This window comes from Brienomyrus brachyistius, unplaced genomic scaffold, assembly GCF_023856365.1.
Source record: "Brienomyrus brachyistius isolate T26 unplaced genomic scaffold, BBRACH_0.4 scaffold54, whole genome shotgun sequence".
NCBI lineage: Eukaryota > Metazoa > Chordata > Actinopteri > Osteoglossiformes > Mormyridae > Brienomyrus > Brienomyrus brachyistius.
Window position 1 is genome coordinate 2,315,849 of NW_026042329.1, and position 26,990 is coordinate 2,342,838.

The 26,990-nt window shown below is 46.3% G+C and overlaps 1 protein-coding gene across 5 annotated transcripts in view; it reads right to left on the reverse strand.

Annotated features, from left to right (window-relative positions):
- Positions 1-21,697, reverse strand: part of LOC125724050 (tripartite motif-containing protein 16-like) — a 121,736-nt gene extending 100,039 nt beyond the window's left edge. Inside the window, exons 1-6 of one of the 5 annotated variants that reach the window (XR_007387128.1) lie at positions 20,950-21,679; positions 15,601-15,696; positions 14,493-14,726; positions 14,162-14,321; positions 13,555-13,614; positions 894-1,496 (exon numbers count right to left, since the gene is read on the reverse strand). Coding sequence is in view for 4 of the 5 variants with exons in the window: in XM_049000979.1 (XP_048856936.1) it covers positions 967-1,496; positions 13,555-13,614; positions 14,162-14,321; positions 14,493-14,726; positions 15,601-15,696; positions 20,950-21,540 (1,671 nt within the window). In the remaining variant the exon portion in view is untranslated. Of the gene's footprint in view, positions 1-541; positions 1,497-13,554; positions 13,615-14,161; positions 14,322-14,492; positions 14,727-15,600; positions 15,697-20,949 lie in introns of those variants that run through there. The other 4 variants (XM_049000979.1, XM_049000980.1, XM_049000981.1 and 1 more) reach the window with 4 other exon arrangements.
- Between the last annotated feature and the right edge of the window lie 5,293 nt (positions 21,698-26,990).

The following is a 26,990-nucleotide window of genomic DNA, read 5'->3' on the forward strand; positions in this document are numbered from 1 at the left end:
CAGAGACTCGAACCCGGGTCGCAGAGGTGTGAGGCAACAGTGCTTACCACTGCACAACCATGCCACCCCTATATGTCCTGATATTAAATTTTGTTTTTCATACTAAGAAAATATAAATTTACTACCCAGATAAATACCTTTAACATTTCCTATGACTGCCCCTTTTGCACAGTACTGTATATATGTCAGGATTCCTAATGAAACAGGATTTATGTGTTATTTCTGGTAATTGGTAATCACCTACACTACTTGATGATGATCAGGTGCTTTTCTGTTGTTGTACTAACGTGCCTTATTAAGATTTTATGTTATTTATGTTTACTTAGTTAATACATGATTAAATTTGATTATATTATTATCTTTACTAAGTTACCTCAGGACCGCTGTAGGTTTTGTGTTAATAAACTGTCTGCCGTCTGCCGCCCCCTGCTGGCCAAAGCGTCGCCGCTGCGATATCAGGCTGCTGCGCTCAGTGAGCAGAGAGCGCGGATTAAGTCTGTTACTCAGTTACGTTCTGGGCAGCGCGGAACCGGGACATTAATGGGATAGAATAGGAAGCCTTTATTGTCAGTGTACAGGTAGCAAATACAATATATAGACAGAAATATAAAATATACATATAGAGGGGAGGGGAAAAGCTCCCCCCACTCATCAGGCTTAGAGTTCATTACATTTTATTTTATTCAGAATCAGAATTCACTCTATTGGTACAACTGCATGTACTATGAATTTAATTTGGCAGTTTTGGTGCATTTACAGACAACATAGAACACAAGTCAGAGAAAAACAGTAATTTTGCATGTTTGTTCAGCTTACAGAACCCAATTATTAACATACGTCACACTTCAGACAGAGTAAAAAGGGTTATACTGGTTATAAAGCAGAGATTTTACCTTTTTGCCACGGAGAAGCAGCGACATGTGACACTCTGATACGGTAAAAATGATTCCTCCAGCACACAGTGAGCTATCCCAGCATGCACAGCGACACGGGGGAGTTTGTATAAACATAAAACCCTGGATAGAGGGGTTCAGTGAATGAGGAGGTGAAGCTGTACAGGAGGGTCAGTCCATCAGAGGAGACTCTGTAGAAGGACAGAGTACCAGCCGCCCGGTCCAGATACACTCCTACTCTGCGGGAGCCTGAGGGCTTTATGGGTATGACAGTCTGTTTATTATTGTGCCAGACAGAGTAACTGTCAGGAGAGCAGCGCAGCATCCATGACTTGTCATTGGCTCCAAGCACACAGTCACTCCCTCCTTTCCTCCCGATTCCTTTATAAGTCACTGCTATACAGGCTTCATCTCCACTCCACTCAGCCTCCCAGTAACAGCGACCAGTCAGACTCTCTCTGCACAGAACTTGGCTCCAGCTGTCAAATCTCTCTGGATGATCAGGATATGGCTGCTTTGCCCCCCATGTCGCCTTCCTGTTCCCCTCTGACAGAGACAGGTATCTGTATGCTGTGTTGGGGTCCAGAGTCAGCTGGCAGGAGTCTGTAGGCAAGAGGAAGAGCGATTAATCCCATGACGAAGCCCAGCATCTCCATCATTATCACTGTCACACCTCACACACTCACTCACAGAACTCGCTCCAATACACACATTTTATTCCCAATATACTCATGTAGCCGCCCCAGTCTGCGGCGCTCCGGCTGCCCCCTGCGCTGTGAGACACGCCGCGCTGAGAGACTCGCTGGGGACCCAACTGCACTTTAGCCTGCGCTCTATTATTCTGTACGATGCATAAAATATAAAAAGTCAAATATGTGAATTACCTCAGGAAATGTTGGACGCCCGCGCGACGCCGGCGGGAAGACGCGCCAAAATGATGCGCGTGTTAAACTAATAGGCTTAATTGCAGGTAAATAAAATTACAAACATCATTCATCAAACATATTAACCATAAAATCATACGACAAGGATTACCACTAAAAGTGAGTTTGTCTTTACGTCACAATATGAACGTCTTTAAATCCACTTTGGACACACACCTCTCTCCAGCAGCGCGCCGATGCGACGCTCCCAACGCGGACGCATCTAGGCTGGTTCTCCGCAAAGCGCAGCACTCGCGTATTACACCGCGTATGCGTATGTGGCGTTACTGAGGGAGGAAGTAGCGAGGGAATACGGAAATGGACAAGCCGACTACGCCACTCTGGGAATTTCACCCAGAGAATTAGAATACCGGAGTTCAAAACCCACAGATTCGTGATCACCATAGGGGAGACGCGAAGACCATAAACACTCCCTTTATTAGGCTGCTGTTAATTCACACTCCAAAAAAACACAAAGAAACCAAACAGCAAATTACAAAAGCAAAATCACAGCACAAATAATACACATCAAATCATGTTTAAAACACTCCAATCACACGACAAAAGAGAAAACACAAACCAGGCAGCTGTTATCGGGAGGGGAATGGGAGGCATACAGTCAGACAACACTCTAAGGGGTCCCGCAGTACATGACGCACGTACATCCACCCAAGGGGTGGGCTAAAAGAAAGCAACGCGACCACGCAGCGCGGTATCGCCCGACACGGATCCTCACCGCCCAGCACCAAGCCTTCCCAACGACACCCCCCCAATGTACATCCAATCAATAAAACATTAATACTTAAAACCCATTAAAACATGAAACAAAACATAAAACATCCGGGCAAAACAGCAGCACTTGTAGTGACTTAGTATCCCGTTGATGGTCTGGCTCACGTCGGTCCGGGACACTCCAAGTCGCGATCCACTGGCAGATTACACGCGGTAAAAGTTGGAAAACCTTAAAAGCGGAAGCAACCGCAAGCTGCTAGATTTACCAAGCCCTTGCAACTGCAGCGTTGGATATAGCCACAACTTCCGGAAAAGGAGATACTAGCGCACGGAGAGTCACGTCACGCTTGCAAATCAGTCACACACGCAACCACAACCGGGTCCTATATACGCGTGCTGATTGCTTAATTGTTGCAGCCAGGTTAATGAAATTACCATGCCCCAACCAGATCGCACCCTCCAGCTCCACCTCATTACAATCTACCCCAGGATTTTGCATCGTCGTCCCGAAGATGGACAGCTACAACCAAACCCCGAGTTACTGCCAAGGTCTAAACATAGCCCCTACCGCATGAGACACAGGTCCGGAAGAACTCACAGCCCCTAAGGCCACGCCCCCTACCGACCTAGGAAGATGATAAAGATTAGTATGTCGGCCTGCAGTGGTCCTGGCGGTTCTTCGTATCCCTACCCCACTGGTACTTGGCTGTTCCATCACTTGAGTGGTGACTACAGAGGGTCTTGAAGGGGTACCCGTATGCCAAGAGGCATATTCCTCCCCGCCTACCCCAGAGTGAATTGGCATGGCTGGAGGCAACGCTGCAGCCAACGACTGGGGGCACTGGGAAAGACCTGTACAGGCAGCCCCAGGGGCAGATGACGCTGTATTCCCCTCCACTGCAGGGATCTGAACCCAGAGCTCCTGCTCAAACGAGTCCTCGGAGGTAGCCACCTCTTCAGCTGGAAAAGGCTGAGGATCACCTTCGACTTCACAACCAACACAGGGCTTAAGCATGGTCCGATGAACATGCTTGACCTTCTCTAGAGCATCAACTGGTGCGACAGTATAAACCACACCCCCCAACCTAGGGGTTTTCAATACCTTATGCACCACTGAACTCCAGAGGTCTTGGATTTTATGTCAGCCCCGGACTCCAAGATCACGTACATACACTAACTGGTTCTCCTGTAACGGTGCAGCCTTCACCCGGTAATCATGGCGCTCCTTACGCCGCCCTGCGGCCATAGCAAGACGCTCCCTGGCACCCTCAAAAGCTAGCTGAAGTCTGGCTTGATGCTCCACTATCCAGTCATTCACTGTACCAGGCACTGGTTCTTGAACCCTGCCCAACAAAAAATCCACAGGCAGTTTGGGATCTTGTCCAAACATAAGAAAGTATGGTGTCTCACCAGTAGATTGATGCGGTGTAGTATTGTAACTAAATGTCACCTGGGGTAAACATGCTGACCAATCCCTCTTCTGGGACGCAGGAAGTGTCCGCAAAAGATTGTGCAAAGTACGATTGAAACGCTCACACTGACCGTTACCCGCTGGATGATAAGGGGTAGTACGTGACTTACTAACACCATACAAAATGCAGAGTTGATGCATCAACGCACTCTCAAAATTACGGCCCTGGTCGGAATGAATACGACCCGGGACTCCCAATTTGTAAAACCACTCGGTCACCAAAACATGTGCCACTGTTGAGGCGCGTTGGTCCCGTGTTGGTATAGCCAAAGTATACTTACTGAAGACATCAGTCATCACCAACACATTCTCCACCCCATTACGTGCTGGCTCCAAAATGGTGAAATCCAAGGCTACGATTTCATTGGGTCGTGAGGCCAACAAGTGTCCCATGTAGCTGTGGGGAACAGGCTGAGAGTCTTTACTGACCTGGCAGCGTTCACACTCCTGGCACCAGCGTGTAATATCAGATGCCATTCCTGGCCAATAACACCGCTGCCGCACTAGCTGACTCGTTCTCTCGATACCTTGATGACCATGATCTTGATGAAGCTGTTTCAGCACCACCACCTGCAAAGACCTGGGCAAGACCAGCTGGAACACCTCTTCACCCCCATCAGGACGGAGAATCCTCCGATACAGTACCCCATCCTTTTCCACCAGATGGTCCCACTGACGTAACAACAAGGCTGAAGATGATAGCTGCCCCCGTTCCACGGCAGTAGGACGCTCCCTCCTATTCCAAAAGGTCAGGATGCTACAAATATCAGGGTCAGCTTCTTGCTGAACTCGCAAGTCGACCGAAGAACACTGCGGAAAGACCGAAACAACCGCCTGTGACGCAAAGATGCAATTACTGGGTACCGGGGTCTGCTGCACGACAACTGGGACAGCCGTCCCAGGACGATCTGAGGCAGAACTAGGCGGTAGATGTTGCCGAGACAAAGCATCGGCATTTCTATTACTAGTACCCGACCGATACTTCAGTTCATAATCAAACACCGCAAGTTGAGCCGCCCACCGCTGTTCGGTAGCACCCAGCTTGGCGGTAGAAAGATGGGCGAGGGGGTTATTATCAGTAAACACAATGCACTTAGCGCCCAACAGGTACTCACGAAATTTCTCCGTCATGGCCCACTTCAGCGCAAGAAACTCGAGTTTCATGGAGCTGTAGTTCGACATGTTCCGCTCCGCGGGCCTCAAGCCCCGACTAGCATATGCAATAGGCCGAATTAGGCCACCCTGTTCTTGAGAAAGAACAGCACCCAGGCCCCCATGGCTTGCATCTATTTCCAATCGAAAAGGCAAAGAAAAAATCGGCATAGGCCAACACTGGTGACCCCACCAATCTACTCTTTAAGCCCTCAAAGCTAAGCTCACACTGTGCAGTCCATGCAGAAGCCAGAGAACGACCTGAAGCGCCTCGCGACTTTGTCCCGACTAGCTCTGCCACTAACTTATGCAAAGGGGCTGCCAGCTGTGCAAATCCCTCCACAAAACGGCGATAGTAGCTAGTGAACCCCAAAAAGGAGCGGAGCTCAGAAACATTAGAAGGCCTCTTCCACGTAGCCACCGCCGCAACCTTTTTAGGGTCTGTCGAGACGCCCTGGCTTGAAATCACATGACCCAAGTAACCAACTTCCTTCTGAAAGAAAGCACATTTCTCCAACTTGGCTTTAAGGCCCTCCCGCTGTAGCCGTCCAAGTACCAACTCCAATCGTTCCAGATGCTGTAAAACAGAGGAGGAAAAGACCACCACATCATCCAAGTAGAGCAACAATGCCTGACAATGCTGATCCCCAAAGATTCGCTGCATCAACCGTTGAAAGGTACTAGGCGCGTTACAAAGCCCAAATGGCATTCGGTTCCACTCAAAAAGCCCAAAAGGCGTGCAAAAGGCAGTCTTGGTCCTATCCGATTCCGCAACGGGCACTTGATTATAACCACTGGCTAGATCGAGGGTAGAAAACCAGCATGCACCTGAAAGGGCATCCAAAGATTCCTCGATGCGAGGCAATGGAAAAGCATCTTTACGGGTCTTACTATTTAGCTGCCGATAATCCACACACAACCGAGGGCTACCATCCTTTTTCCTAACCAGAACGATGGGGGACGCATAGGGACTGCAACTCTCCCGAATGACCTGTGCCTCAAGCAGCTGTTGGATATGGGCCTTCACTACCTCATACTCGGAGGGAGGTAATCGCCGATAACGCTGACGAACCGGAATGTCATCCAATAATGGAATCTCGTGAGAGATGAGGTTACTGCAACCCAAATCCCCATCATGTACAGCAAACACCGAGCTAAACTTCAGCAAGACGGCCCTTACCTGATCCTGCTCTGAACTAGGCAATGCTGACAAATCAAGTTCCTGGATCCGGGTTTCAATGGAAGCATGGGCAACTTGATCGGTAACCGAACCAGCCACTGCCCTCACTTCAGCAACTCCAGTAGGTAAACTGGTTATAAGAACATCACTCAGCCTCCCCAGAATGGTACGGGGATATAACACCACTGCCTCCGTACCCACATTAACCACTGGAATATAAGCAGTTCCCCGATCCACTTGAACCAAAGCTGAAGGGGCCAAAAGCCCTCCGGGCAACCCAGCCGCATGCGGCTCAAACAAGACAGAGCCGTGCGCAATGTGACCAGAACAGGTAGTCGGAACAAATGCAAGGACACCCCCAGGGACACGAGATGCCCTGCCTCCCCTTACACGCACAGTCCTACAGGACTCAGTAGGGATCGCATCAACCTGATGACACTGCTGCAAAGCCTGCCGGACTGACCTCGGGGCCTGCACCACAGGCGGATGTTCAACCCAAAGCGGCCCATGCTGACCAAACAGGTCGCGATAACACTTACTAATGATGTTCATCCCTAAAACACCAGGTGCTTGGGGAACTACACCCCCGGGCGGATCCTTGACCACTAATACACCACAACCTGGTATCTCCCTACCACAAAGGGTCACATCCATTTCCAGATACCCAACATACGGAATGGCCAGGCCATTGGCAGCCCGAAGCTGCAGCCACTGACACAGCTTCAATCGATCAGGCCCCCATGGTTCAAAATGGCTCCTAAAACAGCTTTCCGTAATCATGGACACCATCGATCCAGTATCCACCAAGCAGGATACCTCCACCCCACCCATATTAACGCTGATGTGCGGACAAGATGACATTAACTGAGACACCATCCCCACATTCTCCACTACAGAGCCAGTAGAAACCCCCTCCGCGCTGTGGCTCAACGCGGCGGGTACTCGTTTCCCGGCTGCTGACCAGACTGGGCAAGGCTTGACACCGAGCCGGAAGAGGGTGGGTCCCTAGGACCAGAAACCCTTGGTCCCTCACAATTCCGTGCAAAGTGACCAGGTTGCTGACACCGGCGACAAATGACAGGGCCGTGAGGGCGAACTTGCTTAGAGGCCTGCAAAAGTGATACAGACCGAGTGAGCAAATTAATCTGCTCTTGTTGCTGTGTCAGAAGGTCCTTTAATTCTAGAAACTCACTATTTGAGGCTACCACCCTAGGAGCAGAGTATGACTGACCTTGCAACCCATAGGAGATACCATAGGCAGCAGGAACGGACAAGCTGCGACCGCGCCCACCAAAGGGGGTACCCTCACGTTCCCATCCAAGAGCCTCCCTCCGTACATCCAACAACCTCATGGAGGGTTGACACCGAACCAGTCGTTTCAACTCTCTACGGAGTGCACAATCAGCAACATGCTCCATAAATTGGTCTCTTAACATTACCTCGGCATTAGGTACCGCATGTGGCGCAGCCTGTTGAATCTTACCCATCAAACTCATTAGGGCCAATGAAAACTCAAGCAGACCCTCCCCATCCTGTTGCTTCCTAGAAAAGAAAGCTTCCTGCAACAATACATGAGAATAAGAACACCCATACAGCTCACGCAATATTGCCAGTATCCTTTCCGGGTCACCCCGTTCAACCGCCGAGCGATGTTTAATCTCCTCCTTGGCTCCCGCCTCTAAGTGGTCAAACAGAAAAAATGCTTGATCAGCAGATGACAAATGCCGAGCCCGCATACACGCTTGCACCTCGTCCTCCCATTCCTCGAAGCTCACCCCAGACCTGCCCCCAAACATGGGACACTTCCGGTCCCTAGAAATAAAAGCAAACCGGTCGGTAAAAACACGATGCTCGGCTGAAACAGATGGCGGATTGGGTGACAAAGGGATCTGGAGCCTCTGCTCGCTCCTGGCGCAAACGATCAATATCAGCCTGGAGCTGCCCCACCAAATCCCGGAGCTGTTGCACTTCGTCATCCATGATAATAAAAAGTAGGTGGACTACGAGACTCAGCAAATTTACGTAAAATACCGGCTCAACGGACACAAATACTGCTGTTTTGCCTCTCGGTTACATACACATTCAAAACCAAATCATAAAACAAAAGATAAAAATTCACCTATCCTTCCAAGGGAGTGATCAGGAAATCACGGCTCCACCATATGCTGGTGAAGATCCTGCCGACTACGCCAAATCTGTGGCGTCACTGAGGGAGGAAGTAGCGAGGGAATACGGAAATGGACAAGCCGACTACGCCACTCTGGGAATTTCACCCAGAGAATTAGAATACCGGAGTTCAAAACCCACTCCAATATAAAAGGACACAGATTCGTGATCACCATAGGGGAGACTCGAAGACCATAAACACTCCCTTTATTAGGCTGCTGTTAACACTCCAAAATAAAAACACAAAGAAACCAAACAGCAAAATTACAAAACCAAAATTACAGCACAAATAATACAAATCAAATCATGTTTAAAACACTCCAATCACACGACAAAAAGAGGAAACCCAAACCAGGCAGCTGTTGTCGGGAGGGGAATGGGAGGCGTACAGTCAGACAACACTCTAAGGGGTCCCGCAGCACATGCCGCACGTACATCCACCCAAGGGGTGGGCTAAAAGAACGCAACGCGACCACGCAGCGCGGTATCGCCCGACACGGATCCTCACCGCCCAGCACCAAACCTTCCCAATGACACCCCCCCCCCCAATTTACATCCAATAAATAAAACACATTAATACTTAAAACCAATTAAAACATGAAACAAAACATAACATCCGGGCAAAACAGCAGCAATTGTAGTGACTTAGTATCCCGTTGATCGTCTGGCTCACATTGGTCCGGGACACTCCAAGTCGCGATCCACTACAAATACACAGTATTAGGTATGCCCCTACTACCCAAACGTTGGTAAAAGGAGACGAGACATACCTGGCAGATTACACGCGGTAAAAGTTGGAAAACCTTAAAAGCGGAAGCAACCGCAAGCTGCTAGATTTACCAAGCCCTTGCAACTGTAAGAAAGATACCAAAGCACATTACAACCACCCATACAGCAAGCAAACGACCCCGTCCACTGATGCCCTACCTGCAGCGTTGGATATAGCCACAACTTCCGGAAAAGGAGCTACTGGCGCACGGAGAGTCACGTCACGCTTACAAATCAGTCACACACGCAACCACAACCGGGTCCTATATACGCGTGCTAGCTGCAACAATTAAGCAATCAGGTTAACGAAATTACCATGCCCCAACCAGATCGCACCCTCCAGCTCCACCTCATTACACACTCACTAACACAGAACTCGCTCCAATACACACATTTTATTCCCAATATACTCATGTAGCCGCCCGAGTCTGCGGCGCTCCGGCTGCCCCCTGCGCTGTGAGACACGCCGCGCTGAGAGATTCGCTGGGGACCCAACTGCACTTTAGCCTGCGCTCTATTATTCTGTACGATGCATAAAATATAAAAAGTCAAATATGTGAATTACCTCAGGAAATGTTGGACGCCCGCGCGACGCCGGCGGGAACACGCGCCAAAATAATGCGCGTGTTAAACTAATGGCCTTAATTACAGGTAAATAAAATTACAAACAGCATTCATCAAACATATTAACCATAAAATCATACGACAAAGATTACCACTAAAAGTGAGTTTCTCTTTAGATCACAATATGAATTTCTTTTAATCCACTCTGGACACACACCTCTCTCCAGCAGCGCGCAAACGCGACGCTCCCAACGCGGACGCATCTAGGCTGGTTCTCCGCAAAGCGCATCACCCGCGTATTACACCGCGTATGCGTACATGGAAACTTTCATATTTCTCTGGTCAAGCTGTGTACTTTGCACATGCGCACGTGTCCTATTTAAGTATTATTAGTAGTAATTCTGATATTCCCTGCACACGTACCACAGTCGCGAGGTCTATTTATGTTTCCCTACGTTTTACAAATTCAGAGCGGCAGTTCACGGGGCTGCCAACTTTGATCAACTGGCTGGCGTGAGATTTTCAATTCGGGACAAGTCTGCACACATATGCATACACATTTATATGTATATGCAAACTACAACAATCCTCATCAAAATAATCTATGTTGGCGTTTAAAGACGAATTTAGAGTGCGACAGGCGGTCGTCCGCGGAGGAGTAAAATGCATCATAAAAGTCTACAGAAACACGTCCGCTTGTACGTGCGTGGAGAGGTACCAGTCTGGCCGCCAAATGTTTTTTGTGTCTTGATTCCGGCTTCGTCTGTGCACTTACGTGAGGATAACAAGACGCATGCGCGACGTGCAGTGCCACCAGAAATTGGCGTGGCAGTATGGTCACGTTTTGTCACGGAACATTGTCTTTACTTACGGTACAGATAGTATTAAAGTAGCATCTGATTTTTTTAAGAATGAGTGTCCAGAAGAGCTGTATATTTTCACAGACAAGAAACAAATATTCGGAACACTATTGTGTCCGTCTTTGTACAGCGTCTTCAAAAAATAATGGCAGCATAAGTTTCTAAAAAGCAGTGTCATGCGTACAAGGTACAATGAAATTCTAACCTGAAATTCTTACTTGCCTACTTTCATAAGCAGCATTATTTTTCATACAGTTCCATTCATCCATCGATTTTTTTTGCCACTTATCTAATATATAACATATAATCTAGTGTAGTTATAGTGTAGTATAATATATAATCTCTCAGGGTGTGTGTGTGTGTGTGTATATAAACCTTCTGACAAATTTTGCTACATCATGTTATTATTGCAATACTTTTTTCTGTATTGGGTCGGTTCCAGTGTAAGTCAGTTAATTATTCTATATTCGAAATAGCTACTTTATTTCTCAAGATTGAACTGTTTAATATCCAGTTTGAAGATATTTTATATCCAGTAGACGATGACAAAGATTGCATGTTCTCCCCATGTTGTCGTGGGGTTTCCTCCAGGTACTCCGGTTTCCCCCCACAGTCCAAAGACATGCTGAGGCTAACTGGAGTTGCTAAATTGCCCATAGGAGTGCATGTGTGAGTGAATGGTGTGTGAGTGTGCCCTGCGATGGGCTGGCCCCCCATCCTGGGTTGTTCGCTGCCTCGTGCCCATTACTTCTGGGATAGGCTCCGGACCCCCCGCGACCCAGTAAGGATAAGCGGTTTGGAAAATGGATGGATGGATGGATGGATGGATGTTAATGGCTCGGTGGTCAGAAAATGGTGAAGGTATAATGTTTGTTTAAATATTTCCTAATTCATTAGAAATAAGCCAAAAATCAGTTTGTGACTGATTTGAAAAGGTGCTATTGTTTTATCTTGTTTAATCTCTTCCATCATTTTTTTTCTTTTTTCAGAAACTGTCATCATGACTATGTATAGTTATTGCAGTCACTGGATGATTAAATAAAACCAGACAGTAGTAAAACTGCATATAGTTCACACTACATGGTAAACAAAACAAGTCGGTTTGCAGCTCTAATCAAAGCGTGTTCTTCAGAGCACCATCTTGACTCCCACAAGTGAGACTGGAAACGAAGGAACCGACCAAGATGGTTTTCTCGCACTGCCCTCTGGTGGACATGACCTTTAATCCTCCAGATAGATGTAAACTACGCACGCAAGTGTAGTCGTGTCGTGTGAAGTCCTGGCCCTAAAGCACAGACTTAGGAGATGTTCAGTGTCACAACCAGTTTGGGGACACAACAAAAAAAATTATAATTCTGATAACGTCAGTGCAAGTGGGAGGGGCCATCGCGTCCAAACTGTCCGCATAGCTGGATAATTCAGTCAATAACCAATATAGTTTTGTCTAATATTTCCGGTGCCAGCAGTAAAACAACTAGCCAGCTTATTATCGGAGTAACTTTGCATTGTAAATGAAAACCATGCCGCAGGTCTGATAAACAAAATATTGTGGCACTTGAGTGGCGAAGAGATCATGAGGCAGATTGCAAAGTTCAGTTATTGGCATCTTTAATAGCGCGATCGGTAAAAGGACAGTTGGCAGCTTATAAAAACTTATTCTGAAACAGATAAGAATAAATCCAACAAAACTGAATACATATGAACCTTTACTCTCACTGTCACCTGTGTTCATTATTTAAACTGGTGGAGACGCAGGCAGGTTCTGAAAAGGCATCAAGTGACAACCAGCCCAGCACCGGCTCCATGTTGGTGGAAATGAGGCATCAGTACAGTGTTCCCAGGTCCAGCCCAAGTTCTGCTTAAAATCCGCCCAACGGAAGCTGAAACCAGCCCAATAAGAGAGAGAGAAGAATTTCTCTCTAAACCAGATAGAAAGCTTGTTCATGTGTTTATTTCCAGCAGGCTAGACTATTGAAATGGTGTCTTCACAGGTCTTGGTAATAAATCAGTCAGACAGCTGCAGCTCATCCAGAATGCTGCCACCAGAGTCCTCACTAACACCAAGGAAGTGGAGCATATCACACAGCTCCTTAGTCACTGCACTGGCTTCCTGGGCATCACAGGATTAATGATTAAATATTACTTGTCTACAAGGCACTAAATGGCACTAACTTCCTTGAACCTTGTGAAGCATCCAGACCCCTGAAAGTTTACTCAGTGTCCCAGAATGAAGACCAAGCAGGCTGAAGCAGCTTTTAGTCTCTATGCTCCCTGTCTGTGGAACAAGCTTCCTGAAGACCTGAGGTCTGCTAACACTGTCAGCTCATTATAATCAGGGCTTAAAACGTTACTGTTTGCTGCAGCTTTTCAATAAATTAAATTAGCAGGAGTTTCGTCATACTCTGCCTCTACAATGTCACTTCTTTTTAGTTAACTGTTTATTTGTTTTTTGGGCTTTTAGACTTTTTAAAATTGTCTTTTAAACTGACAATGAACATGTTTGTAAGTCCCACACCAAAGTTCCGAAGTACCGAAAAAGTACCCCAGCTGCATTGGTGCTTTTACCAAAAGAACTTCTGGTACTGGTACTCGACCGGAAGTCAATGGAAAAGGGAAAGAACCAAAAGTACCGAACCTGGTGCAGTGGAAAAGCACCCTGAATAAACTTGCCTTACTTAGCAATTGGATTCAAAGTCCACTGAGATAAAAAGCTCATGTAAATGTGAAAGACCAGGAGGCAGCGGGAGAGAGAAAGAGAAGCTCCTCTAGCAGTAGAAAATGAAACACAGTAAAACACACTCCACCTCATACAGGGAGAGAGAAGTGTGTGTGTGAACAGACTCACAGTGTAAGAATTCTGCTCTGGTCCTGGGCACTAATACTGGTAGGACAGTGTCTTTGGTAACTAGAAGGAGACAGAGAGAAACAGGGATGTGAGTAAAAGGAATTTACTTGTGGGAGATGGACTTCACTCACTGTGGAGATAACAGCAGTGGGGTATTATCATTATGAGGGACAATAACAGGCATTTTAACAAACTGCAAATCATGGTAAGTTACACATAATACATATTTTTGGTTTCTATAATGTAGAAGAAACATGTTTCATGTGATCTGGGTTTTGCAGCCAGTAGAATGTGAAGCTCTTTCACCAGTTATCACAAAGATTTAAACTTATTGTAAACAAACTGACTTGGTCACACAAATGTGAGACTGACTGTACTGCATACTCTCTCTGCATGGTCTACATCAGGGGTGGCCAATCTTACCCGCAAAGTGCCAGTGTGTACGCAGGTCTTTGGGGTAACCTTTAGGTCAGCTGTTCAACCCCAGGTGTGAGACCCTTCAGCCAATCAGTCCTCTAATTAGTAATCTAGCAAAACCAGCCCTTTATGAATAAGATTGGCCAGCCCTGGTCTATATTAACATGAACAGACTAGAAAATGTATTAACCTGCGTGATGGATCTCTGCCATTTTCATTCTGCAAACATTCTCCAGTTGATCTTTCAGCTCAGAAACCGCCTTCCTCAAATTCACAAAATCAGGTCTTGGACTGACAGAGATTCTGGGTCCAAATCCAGCTTCAGGAGTGACAGGAAGAGCCTGGCGCCTCTACAGACACACAGTCTAATTAAACAACTTCATCAACACAAATGTGTATTGCAATCTAATTAACAGAACCTTTAACATCTGAAAAATGACAGACTAGTTGAAATACAAATGACAATATGCATTCATTTGAACACTCTGGTTTTCTTATTGCCAAAGTAGCTGTTCTGTTACCTGGAGGAAATGGATGTGATCCTCTGTGTGTGAAAGCTGCTCGAGCTCAGAGTGTCTCCTCTTCAGTTCATCAATATCCTGCTTCAGTCTCTCCATGTCTCCTTCAGCCTGACTCATTATAGCCTTCTCCTGATCTCTGATCAGCTTTGTCACCTCAGAGCGTCTTCTCTCAATGGAGCGGATCATCTCAGTGAAGATCCTCTCGCTCTCCTTCACTGCTGACTGTGCTGAGCTCTGTTGGTGACACAGGGAGCAGAGGACGGTAAATTGGCCCCTTTTGAGACTCCAGAGAGCCTCATTGTACAATAGTGATGTGAGCTGACAGGAGGTATAAACAGCACAGGGCTGGGGTTTGGAGCGTCACCATGCTGGATGCCTCAGGTACTGAAACCCAGCCAGCACTGATTGGAAATGATCACTCATTAAGCTCATACACTGTCAGCTGCAGGGATTTGGCAGAGACTGGTGGCTGTATGGGGCAGGTTGGTTGTCACCATTAGGTCTCAGTTTAATAGGTGACTTTTTCGGTGTTTATTTGCATTACGCTGGGTTGTGAAGAGTTGCATTTTTCTCAAACGGGCCTTTTATGGTATTTTTTTGTAAAATAAATAAGCTACTACTACTTCTGTCATGCCCGGCTCGTCCGCTCCTCGTGTGTGCCACGCCCCCTGATTACCCACGTGTGCCTCCCTGATCGTCTCCAGCTGTGTCCGATTAAAGTAATCGGTCTTGTCCTATTAAAGTCCTAGTCTTGCTTGTCTCCCTTGTCCGTCATTGTGGTTATGGTGTGGTTAGCTGTGGTTATGGTGTGGATAAGTGTCTCCTGCTCCCTAGTCTACAATAAACCCTGAGTTTTGCCCCGATTTCTGCCTGTTTGCCTGCTCCTTACCTGCCTACCCGCACGATCGCCTGTCAGCGATCGTGACAGCTGCAAGACTTGGTTAAACTCTGTAATCCAGCAACTTTATCCCACTGACCCAGAATAACCCAGAGCAGCATTAATTTGATTAATCCGTGGAAGTCTGTAAATCTGCAATCTGTTGAATCAGAAAGAAGAATCAATATGATCACAAGCCAGCTCTTATCTTCTCCTCAGGTTTATACTCACTGTGAATGAGGCCACAGCATCTCTCAGCTCCTGCAGCTCCTTCTCTCTCATCTGAATTCTCTGCTGAAATTCCCTCTGTGTTTCACCCATTTGTTTCTACAGATAGGAAAAAAGATGACAAAACAAGTTTGTTTCATTAGCTGAGATCACATTTATTAATCATCCTGCCCAGGGTGGACCCCAGCCTTGGGCCCTATGCTGCCTGGGAAAGGCTCTAGGCACTCCCCCTGACCCTGACCTGGATTACCAGATAGGAGATGGATGAATTGATGGATGGATGGATATCCGTAAATGATTTATTGACTGTAGGTAGAATTTAATGGACATAGACCTTTGGTCCTGTTTCCACCTGGTATTAACATGCGTCCTGGGTGATCCAATCACAAGTGGACAGTGGTAATTACGCAGGACGCATTGAAGATGCATTGAGATCCGATCACTCAACCCACATTTGGAGGTGGTCTGGGCTGCATATGGCCACATTCTTATAGCAGTGTGAAGGCGAATGTGTCCTGGGCTGCACTGCAGGACCAGCTACTCAACTGACGTCCTATTAGATTGATGTCAGATCGCATGTCAGTTGAGAATAGGCCACTGTGTATAAACTGCACTGTGAACAACAATAATGCATCTTTTCTCCTGGGACACTAAAAACTTTGAATCTCCAGGTAAGTTGGTTTAATATTGGACTGTTGTGACCCATTCATATGGAAACTGTGTCAAAGTCTGCATCACTGATGTTCCACGCAAATTCAAAAAGGAAAATGTGTAAAATGGGATTCATTAAAGATGCTTCAGAATTTGAACAGATCATATATTTAATGTGCATGTTGGGGCGCAGCCTGGTGCAGGCAGGGAAACAAGGTGACGATGCACTTAAAAGCACAAAGACAAAGGGAATTAAGGAGACTGAACCAAACTGGAAAGACACACAATAAAGGAACAATAAGGGGTCAAAACCCACCAGGGATAAAGTAGTTAAGAAAATGACACGTAGACTAACAGAGGGAATGGGGCAGCTAGTGATGTTAAGCTTGACACTGAAAAAAAGCGATTCACTACATTCCGAAGCACAGCTTCAGTTTCCTTCGTTCCACCCTGAACATGTGACCATGGTCATCTGAAGCTTCATTCTGCACTCAACCATGTGACTGCTTTGGAAATTGAAAATGTGGCACAATCCTCATTACCGGTTTCAAACCTGTTGTACAGCACATATTTCGGCGTACACACACAATGCAGCGTAAGTTTTAATCATCATAATAATTTAATAATAATTCATTTTCAATAATTAATTTAATAATAATAATAATTATTATTATTATTATTATTAGTCATTATTGTGTCCAAGGTTCAGTTTAATTGTATGAATAGATAATATCAGATTTGGGTGAGGATACTACCCAATAATCTGTATAATTTTCCCAGTATAGAGACCAAGAAACAAATGATTGATGAGGCTTTGGTCAATATGCACAAACCTTCACCATAGTGGATGATGCTGGATTTAGGGAGGTTGTGGGGATCCTGGATCCAACCTACATTCTCCCATCCAGGCAAACATGAAAGGGTTTGGTGACAGAAACATTTAAGATAGAAAACGAGAAAGCAAAGGAAGAGGTGAGAAAGGCCAAAGCAGTAAGACTAACATCTGACATGTGAACATCCATACATATGGAAGCTTATTTAGCAGTCAAATGCCATTTTATAAATGATAAGACTGAGCTGTCGACCGTATTATTGGGAGCAGGAAAATCCCCATAGTCTCATTCTGCAGAAAACATGGCTGCAGTCGAGGCAGCCTGATGGAGGAGTGGGGAATACAGAATAAAGTCCGATGGCTCACACTGACGCTGCACAAAATGTGATTATCTGTGTCAGACACACAACCTACATTGTACATGCACTGAATTTGGCTGTGAAGAAGGACATGGATCAGACACAAGGACCCGATGACATCAGATCCAAGGTAAGACAGATTCTGTGTGACCTACTTCAGAAGCAGTACAACTGCTAGAGAAAGGCTTTGTCAAGTCCAACAGCAGATGGGCAGACCCACTATGAGAATGATTACAGAAGTGGAAACCAGCTGGAATATCACCTATTCAGTGCTGCGATGATCACATGATCAAGGAGAGCCAGTTGGAGCTGCATTGGTCACTCTGAAGACAGAGCTCACATAGCATAATGACACTGGCCACACTGCTGGTTCCAAGATATAAAACTGCAGGTTTCTGCAGCCAATCTAATGCTCAGGCTGCTGTACCGAACTAACAAAGAGGCAGATGTGACACATAAGACAATTAACCAATAACAACAGTGCAGGGAAAACAGGCAACAAGTGCAGTAACTTATATTAATGACAACAAGGGGTCAAAACTCACCAGGGATAAAGTAGCTAAGAAAATGACATGTAGACTAACAGAGGGAATGGGGCAACTAGTGATGTTAAGCTTGACACTGAAAAAAAGCGATTCACTACATTCTGAAGCACAGCTTCAGTTTCCTCCGTTCCACCCTGAACACGTGACCATGGTCATCTGAAGCTTCTTTCTGCACTCAACCATGTGACCGCATTGGAAATTGAAAATGTGGCACAATCCTCATTACCGGTTTCAAACCTGTTGTACAGCACATATTTCGGCGTACACACATACTGCAGCGTAAGTTTTAATCATCATAATAATTTAATAATAATTCATTTTATGAAGAATAGAAAAGCAATAATTAAATGAAAGAGGTGAGGTTGGTTCCTGACCTGCCTCAAACCCATGACCAGCTGGTCCCAGCCTCTGTGTCACACACTCATCTCATTGAGCCAAATGCAGCCATGTGGAGAAAAGGAAGAACACACTAGGGCCAAAGACGATGAGAGGACAAAGGGGATGGACAGCGATGGCTGCTGGCCACACGGGGAAGAGACACAAGGACAGGCACTGAGACGAAGCTTCATTATTTATGTCAAAGCTGCTCCACGCGTTATTAATATTAGTGAAATGTGCTGGTAAAAATGACATGAAGGTAAAATTAAAGCGTGTAGGTAAGAATGTGTGTTCAGTAGCCTAGAAATGGATGTGTGAATAGAAACATATAATAACAGTGTCATTGTTTATATAGTCTTATATTGGGATGTCCAGAGGCTTGAATTCCTGGTTAAAAATGTAGTCCCACTCCAGCCCTGACTACTTTTACTTCACTTGTTCCAAGTCAGACATATAATTCAGCATATCAGACAAAACAATGAACCTCTTTGTTAATATTTTCATAAATTTTGAGTTTCACTGGTTATCATTAAAAGCCAAAATATTATCTTATGGCAACCAACACAATGCATTAAAGGCTGAGCCCTTTAACCTTGAATAGAAAAGTATTAATCTACGTATTTCTTAGTACTGAAAAACTTTTTTTAACATGTACATTTGTACTGTGTTGATGTAGGTAAGGTAAGGTAAGGTAAGGTATGGAGGTAAGGAGCACACACTGAGTACAGTGCCTTACCGCACCCACCACACGACGAACCACCTCAGGGATGAGAACCTGAGTGCAGCCGTGCAGTGGGTGACACCTCAGCACCACACCAGTCCCAATGGAACAGTGTGAGTTTTATCCAGTGGCTGCAGTGCCAATCCTGCAAAACACCTCCTGATGCAGTATAAATATGCATGTGGATAATGTGAAAAGTTAAACTTTATTGTGAAAATATTATTTTATAATAATGATTGTCTAATGAAAATCGCAACATTATTACGAAACTTAATAAATTGTCAAATTTAAAAATTATCCATAGAAGACAAGTGTTATTATGAAATGTAATACCTTTTATGAAATTACTTAAAAATAAAAGGATACATTATTGAAATATTTATCATTTTATTATATTTTTTGATATACTTATTTATTTTATTTTGAGTATCATGGTGTTCCGTACAAACATCTCAGGCGGTTTTGTTACCATAAAATGTACTAATAGCTTCTGATTTCTTCCTGTCCTTCTTTTAATGTTCAGCAGATTCTGCATACGGAAGTTATTTACGTGCAGATTTAAATTACTGCGGAAAGTGAGATCCAGTTACAAACGGATGGTCAAGATGGATGTGGAGACGCAAGTTAAAAGCAGAGCCTCTGACTCAAGGTGTTTTAATAGTAACAATAATTGATCCTTTCACTGATCCCTTTGGGGAAATTCTCTTAACAAACCCCCCCAACTGGCACTCTGTAGGTGAGAGCCAGCTGACTGCAAAGGGCAGCCACCCATAGCAGTACCCAGAGAGCTGGGGGCTAAGGGCCTTGCTCAGGGACCCCCAGATGTATCAAGGCCAGGCTTGAACTGACAATCTTCTGAGAGGCTTAGCCCACTCAACCACAGGCTGCCCCAGAACTATCACACTCTGGGTGTTTCATGTTTACTGCACCATTCTCAGTAAACTCTACACACTGGAGTGTGTGAAATTAAAATCCCAGGACGGTGACTGTTTCTGAGGTGATGGAGCCGCTACTTTTATGCTGAGCTCCATTTACCTCGGAGGTCGGAACTCGGAGCTGGGAATGACGTCACAGACGAGTTAAACAAGTTCCAGTGCTGCAAGTCGAACAGCAATTTAGCAAAACCAGGGACCAGTTTCAGAAAGAAAAAATTCTTTCTTAGCTGGGTAACTTGTTGGATTTAATGTGTCCCAGTTTAAATGGCCTTTTTCTTCATTCACTTATATTTATCCTGGACGACCTTAAACCCGACAAGCTGTCTGGCTAAGCAAGAAATCCTGCTGGCTGAAACGGGCCCCATTTCCAGCCTGGATAATTGTTAGCCATTGTTAGCAATATCAGTTGGTAACAACACAGTACATGATATTTTGCACCCAAAAACACCATACAGTAACAACACCTCCACAGATAGCAGCTATACAGTACTGTGTGTATGACTGATTTAATGAGTTAAAAATATGATATAAGTGCTAATAAACAGTATAAAACTACAGCTTTAATGTCTGCTGATAAAGGGCATGGCCATCTTGAATTCTGAGGTCAGGATTGTGTAGATTCCTCTGACTTCAGTGGCCTGTACTACTGTGGCCCTAGTGAGTTCTACCACAGTTTAAATGGACTTCATATTCATTCACTTACATTTTTCCCAGACTATCTTAAATCCGACAAGCTAGTAACCCCGCTAGTAAGACCGGACAAGCAGGTTATGACAACTTTACCGAACCAGACTTGTTCTGAGTGTTTTGTAGCAATTACACTAACATGTGTTAAGACAAAATCCATTTATTTAAAATTAACTTTTAGATAATAACAATAATTGATACTTTCATTGATCCCTTTGGGGAAATTCTTTTAAATTAGCCTGACCTGTATCTCCGCCCTTCTTGTAGCAGCTGAGACTGTATCATGGCCTCTGTGTTCATCCATCGTACAGAGATAACAGATACACTGCTGGTCGGTACGGCAGTAGACCTCCAGGGGTTTGTCATGGTGGGAACAGACCTTGTCCTTCAGATGGCCGGTGGCATCAATGAGCTTGTGCTGTTTTGCATGGTGGAGTTTATTGTGAAGCTGCAGGTCAGTTTCACAGTAGGAGGCCAGACACACCAGGCAGGACTTGACAGCTTTGTGTTTTCTCCCAGTACAGACGTCACACTCCACATCTCCAGGTCCAGCATACTGGTCAGCAGGAGCAGCTGCTTGTAGTCGAGTCTTCTTCAGTTTCTCCACCACTTCAGCCAGCATGGTGTTTCTGTTCAGAACAGGTCTGGGTATGAAGGTCTGTCTGCACTGGGGGCAGCTGTAAACTCCAGCATGATCCTCCTGATCCAAGCAGTTCTTAATGCAGCTCATACAGTAACTGTGTCCACAGGGAATAGTCACTGGATCCTTTAGTAAATCCAGACATATTGCACAACTGAACTCGTTTACATCCACTGCAACTCTGGCTTCTGCCATTTTACCACGAACACTGATAGGATTCAATTTCGTTTTCTCTGATAGTCGTCTGTGTGTGACAGTGGGAGGAACTTTCTGCTTGTCAGGCTGCAGCAGGTGTGGTTTTGGACTGAGGCCAGACTGAGAAGAACAGACTGGGCAAATACTGGATCTGCAGTTTATGAACAAAATAGTACATTATACAAACTGTACCCAAAGCGAACATTTATTTATCTTTTATGAGAATAACTGTTACTGACATTGTTTTTCTGTAAACAAACTATAATCCTACTCTTTGATTTTGTACAGTGGATAGAAATTAGGTATAAAGGTATAAGAGATCAGATCTACTGAGAATGAATTTCTGTGTCGGTTTAGAAACATGTTTGGGATCATGTGGTTTCAGGTGAAACATGCAGGGATGTGCAATTATAGACAGACTGTGTCAGGATTAGACAGAACAAGCTTTGACAAGTGCTGTCAATGCACAGATTTGTTTTTTTACATTATTCTATATATAATATTCATGAAAATAAAGGGTGTAGCACATATATGTCATTTCTTCCTTTTCTTTCTGTGTGTTTGTGCTGGGAGTGTATTTCTGTTAGGAAGGAGAGTCAGGTGACCAGGTTCAGAGTGATAATTTTTATCATCCAAAATAATTCCATACTCTAATAATGAAAATTTATTCTAGATATTCATTGAACACTATTAAGTTAAAGTCTCATTATTAAGCCAAAAGTTAATGCACCAGCTTCAGCCATCCCCAGGAACAGAAAGATCATATATCAAAAAAGTATCCAACTAATTCCAATAACCGCTTATCCAGTACAGGGTTATGGGACACACACATCACAGGAAGCACAGGGCACAAGGCAGAGACACCCTGGATGGGATGCCAGTCCATCACAGGGCAAACACTCACTCACATGCTGAGGATAATCAAGAGACACTAATTCACCAAACTGCATTATCTTGGACAGCAGGAGGAAACCTGAGGAAACCCACAGGAACACGGGGAGAACATGCAAGCTGTACATGCAGAACCAGGAGTGGGAACCACACCCACAAGCCTGGAGGCGTAAAGTGAGAGCAGCTGGTCTGAAGTCCTGAAGGGAGCTGGAGCGCCATTTCTTTGGAACAGTGTGGAGCCGTCCTCCATTACTGCTTATCCTGTACAGGGGGGTGGGGAGCCTGGAGCCTGTCCCAGGTGGCACAGGGCGGGGGACACAATGGGTAGGATACTAGTTTATAGCAGAGCACAAACTCACACATACAGACTCACACTAAGGGCAGCTTAGAGATCCAATCAGCTGATCGCAGTTTCATGTTCTCCAAAGTAGGAGGAGAAAGCCCACATTGGAAGAACATGCAAACTTCACACATACAGCAGGAGGGACAGGAAACAAGCCCAGAGACAGAGGTTACACCCCGAGACCCCACACCCCCCCACAATCACACATACTGTTAGGATTTATTTAAAAGTTACATTTTAATGCTACAAAATTATGACTGACTATGAACTTCATATTCCAGAACTGTGTTGGAATCTATGCTGACTTTAAGAATGTTACCTTACAGGATTTACCCGTTTCTGCGCCCTGTACCTACAGTAAGGAGGTGTGATCTCTGTTCCTTCAAAGCAGACATACTCACTCACATATGATTACAGTTCTAGTACATAGCAGATACTGTTACCGAAAGTGGTGAACAAGTGAGGCAAACATGACAATGCAAACATGCCGCTGTCAAGGTGCTGCCTGGGCACTAGTGCAGCTAGGCTGGTATTTCTGGGCTCCACAGACATCACTGGCGGTTGGTGTCGTGGTCACCGGGGTGAAAGACTCGTGCAGCAGGTGTTTGTCAGGCAAAAAACAGGGACTTACTGGGATCAGGATGGGAGGCTATGGAACCGGCAACATATAAGGCACAACATCAGTGATCGAACTGGGGAACACAGGACCAGGAAGCACTTAAATACAGGACTAATGATGGAAGAGACTGGAGGCAGCTGGGAGTGTTTAACACGAGGGCTGGAACGAGACGTGAGACCAACAAGCAGCAAACATGGCCTGTTAGAGCCACGTCAGGGAGGAGGCGGGACATTTAATTACATTTTTATATAGCGCCTCACAGAGTCGTCCCAAGGCACTTTACATAGATGTGTAGTCATACATTACAACATCATTAAAGACAGTAATACACAAGGGGAAAAAGGAAAGAAAGATATTAAATAAAGAAAGCCAGATGACAACGGAGGAGAGGAACCAAAAAACCCCAAGTAAGGAGAAAAAAAGACCTCTGGGGGTCCATGGACAACTGGCTGCCCAACCCCCCCCGGCAGACTAATATTACTGAGAACAGAAAAGAGTGGAGCTGCTTGCTAAAGGCCAGGTGTGAGGTGTGATTAAAGTCTGTCAATAAGCCTGTTCTCCACACTGGCCTGTGTAGGGTGACACTGAAGGCTGCACCCAGGATTACACAGTTAGCAGGTCCCATTCACAGTGTCACCCCTCCATGGGACTGAACCAGGACTCCAGCTCAGAGGGTGCCCACCCCGGGCAGCATAGTGATTAAAAATGGCATTGCTTAATGTGACAGTACCCCCCCCCCCCCCCCACCCCACCAAAAGCATGTGCTCCGGCCATGAAGTCCAAGGGGGTTAGACAACAGGGATGGAACCAGACTGGACTCTGGACTAGACAGGGGACGACAGAACAGATGGTAGACAGGACAAGGCCAGACAAGACTAGACAGACAGCAACACCAGACATAAGACCAGTTGCAGGACACCACTAAGGACATGGAGCGGATAAAGGAAAAGCTAGGAACCACAGGTACAGCAGTCCTGTCAGACCCCAAAATGGGACGGACAGGTGGAGGGTCAACAAGAACAGGGGCACAGGATGCAGAAGACAAGGAGAGATACAGGCGAGACAGAGCAGCAAGACAAACACTGAGGCACAAAAAGGAATAACATGGGGCATCCAGGGAAGCCAGGCGAAGATTCGGGGCTGGGGACCCTCCTAGGCCCCTTTCCAGGTGAGGCAGAACTCCGCCGAATCACAGGACCAGAGGTCTGAGAGGGCCAGCAGGGCCGGCGGACGTGAGGGGTTGGGGGGCGATGAGAGAACCGCAGAGCAGTAGGGCAACAAGGAGACAACAGGACAGGAACAGGAAGATGGCAAGGGACATACAGGGCAAGAGCAGAGACTGGCACCCCCTCTCTGGGAGACAGACATTCAGCCTGCCGCTTTCTTGGACTCCTATTGATACCGGTGACCCAGAAACTGGGACCAGAGTAACCGGAGTCTGGGATGAAGGAGGGACCCACGTAGCAGGACCCAGGGCAAGTCCAGAGGGTTGCACTCCAGCAGGACATCCTCTGGATCCATCTTCTCTGGGCTGGTGGCAGCCTGCAGGCATGTGCCTGTGGGACGTCAGGATAGAAAGTGGGCACCAGCAGGCCGTCAGGAGAAGAGGTGGGCGCCGGCTGGACGTCTGGGGAGATTGAGGTGGGTGCTGGCCAGGCATCAGGGGACAGAGAGGTGGACGCTGGCCGGACAGTATGGAGCAGTGTGGCAGGTGTCGGCTGGTTACCAGGGAACCGTGTCAGATTCTATGAGAAGCCTAGAGGCAACCAAGGCCTCACCTGTGTTGGACACTGTGGGTGCGGCCTAAGCGGCCCTCTCTGGGCAGGGAGCCTTAAGTGCGGATGTAACGACTGCAACGGCTGGCTCTCCTGGGCCAGATACTGTAGATGCAGTGTCTTTCAATCACGAGTGCGCTTCCCTAACCATTAAGACACCACTGCTCACTACTATGTGTACTATTAAAAGAGGCAGTAGTGTCTTCTCCAGGCAGCTGACAAAACGTTTCCACATTTAATTGGAACGAAGGACAGTAGGAAACATCTGTATTGTGTGCAGACTTCCAATAAAACCATGTTGAAGCAAAGTCCGACCTCTACTGTGGTCCAGCACTTTGACAACTATAGAACTAGGAGCCAGCGGTTGCATCCGCAGCGAACAGGGGGACCACAGTAAATCCCGGAGAAGCATCATGTTGTCAGACTTCAAGTGACAATGAGGAGGCAGGTCGCCCTACGGCAAACGACATGGAGTCGGCGGGCTCCTTTTCTCCAGAGCACCCCACCTCTGCGGGGTTCAGCACACTCACTCCATTCCAGAGGGCCCTGAGGATCTCCGCTATAGCTGTCACACCCTTCACCTGGGAGTCCGGGGAGAGGGCGGCTATGGCCTCTGTCAGAGATGGGCCATTCTCTCTGGGGAAAGATGTACTGCGGCCTGAACCAGCGACATTAGGTAAGCTTGACACAAGCAGCAGTGATCGGCTGTAGGGACCTGGGGAATCTACTGGGGCTTGTCGAGTTCCGTCAGTCTGTTGGGTGCCAGGATGAATGACTCTAGGAGCAGGTGTTGTCAGACAATAAACTGGGATTTACTGGGATCAAGATGGGAGGCTAGGGAACGAACAACATGGAGGGCACCACATCAATGGCGAACAAAGGGCCAGGAAGCACTTATACAGGAATAACAAGGGAACAGACTGGAAGTAGCTGGGAGTGTTTAACATGAGGGATGGAACGAGACGCGAGACCAACGAGCAGCAGGCATGGCTTATTAGAGCCATGTCAGGGAGGTGGCAGGACATGACGGTTGGGGCTATGGTTAGGGTTAGGATTAGGCTTAGGTTTAGAGTAAAGTGTTTGTGGCAGAGAGCGGTCAGTAGTACAAGGACACGAATATGCCACCTGGGGAATATCACCACAGGAAAAATTACTCTAAATTAAGAGCACACAAGTTCATTTACCGAATGGAGCTGGAGACGTGTTTGTACTATTAACAGGTTGTTGAAAATATAAAACAAAGAAACAAGACAAGCGCTTTAGCATCAACAACCTTAAAAAATAAACCAGCAACCAGCCTTTGGCCACCGGCTGACTAAACCCAAGCAAGAGACAGGTGTCCGGGGAAGTTGATCAAAAGGGGGAATAGAGTCCCCTAAACTAACACACACACACACACACACACACACACACACACACACACACACACACCTGTGCTCCACCACACTGATCCCCACACAAATATACTGCACAAGGTGAAAGTGTGAACACCACCACCCCAGACCAATCAAATCTTAGTCAGCCAGTATCAATCGAGGCAGCCACTGCTCACAGTCTCCCAGAAAATACCCCAATCTAACCAAGAATCTGAGTGTTGAAAACTATGAAGAGTGCAAACAATAAGTAGCAGAATACAGGCTATCCCTCTGTATCAGTCCCAAACAGAAAGAAAGGGCGGCCTAAAGTCTGTTAAGTCGCAAAACTAGGGAATGAAACAGTTCCAAATGCAGGAAAAGGTGCGACGATCCTTAGCGCGTTCCAGGGCTCCCAGCACATCGCCGATGTCCCACCGAGGATCAGGAGCTTCAAGCAGCAGTTGTTG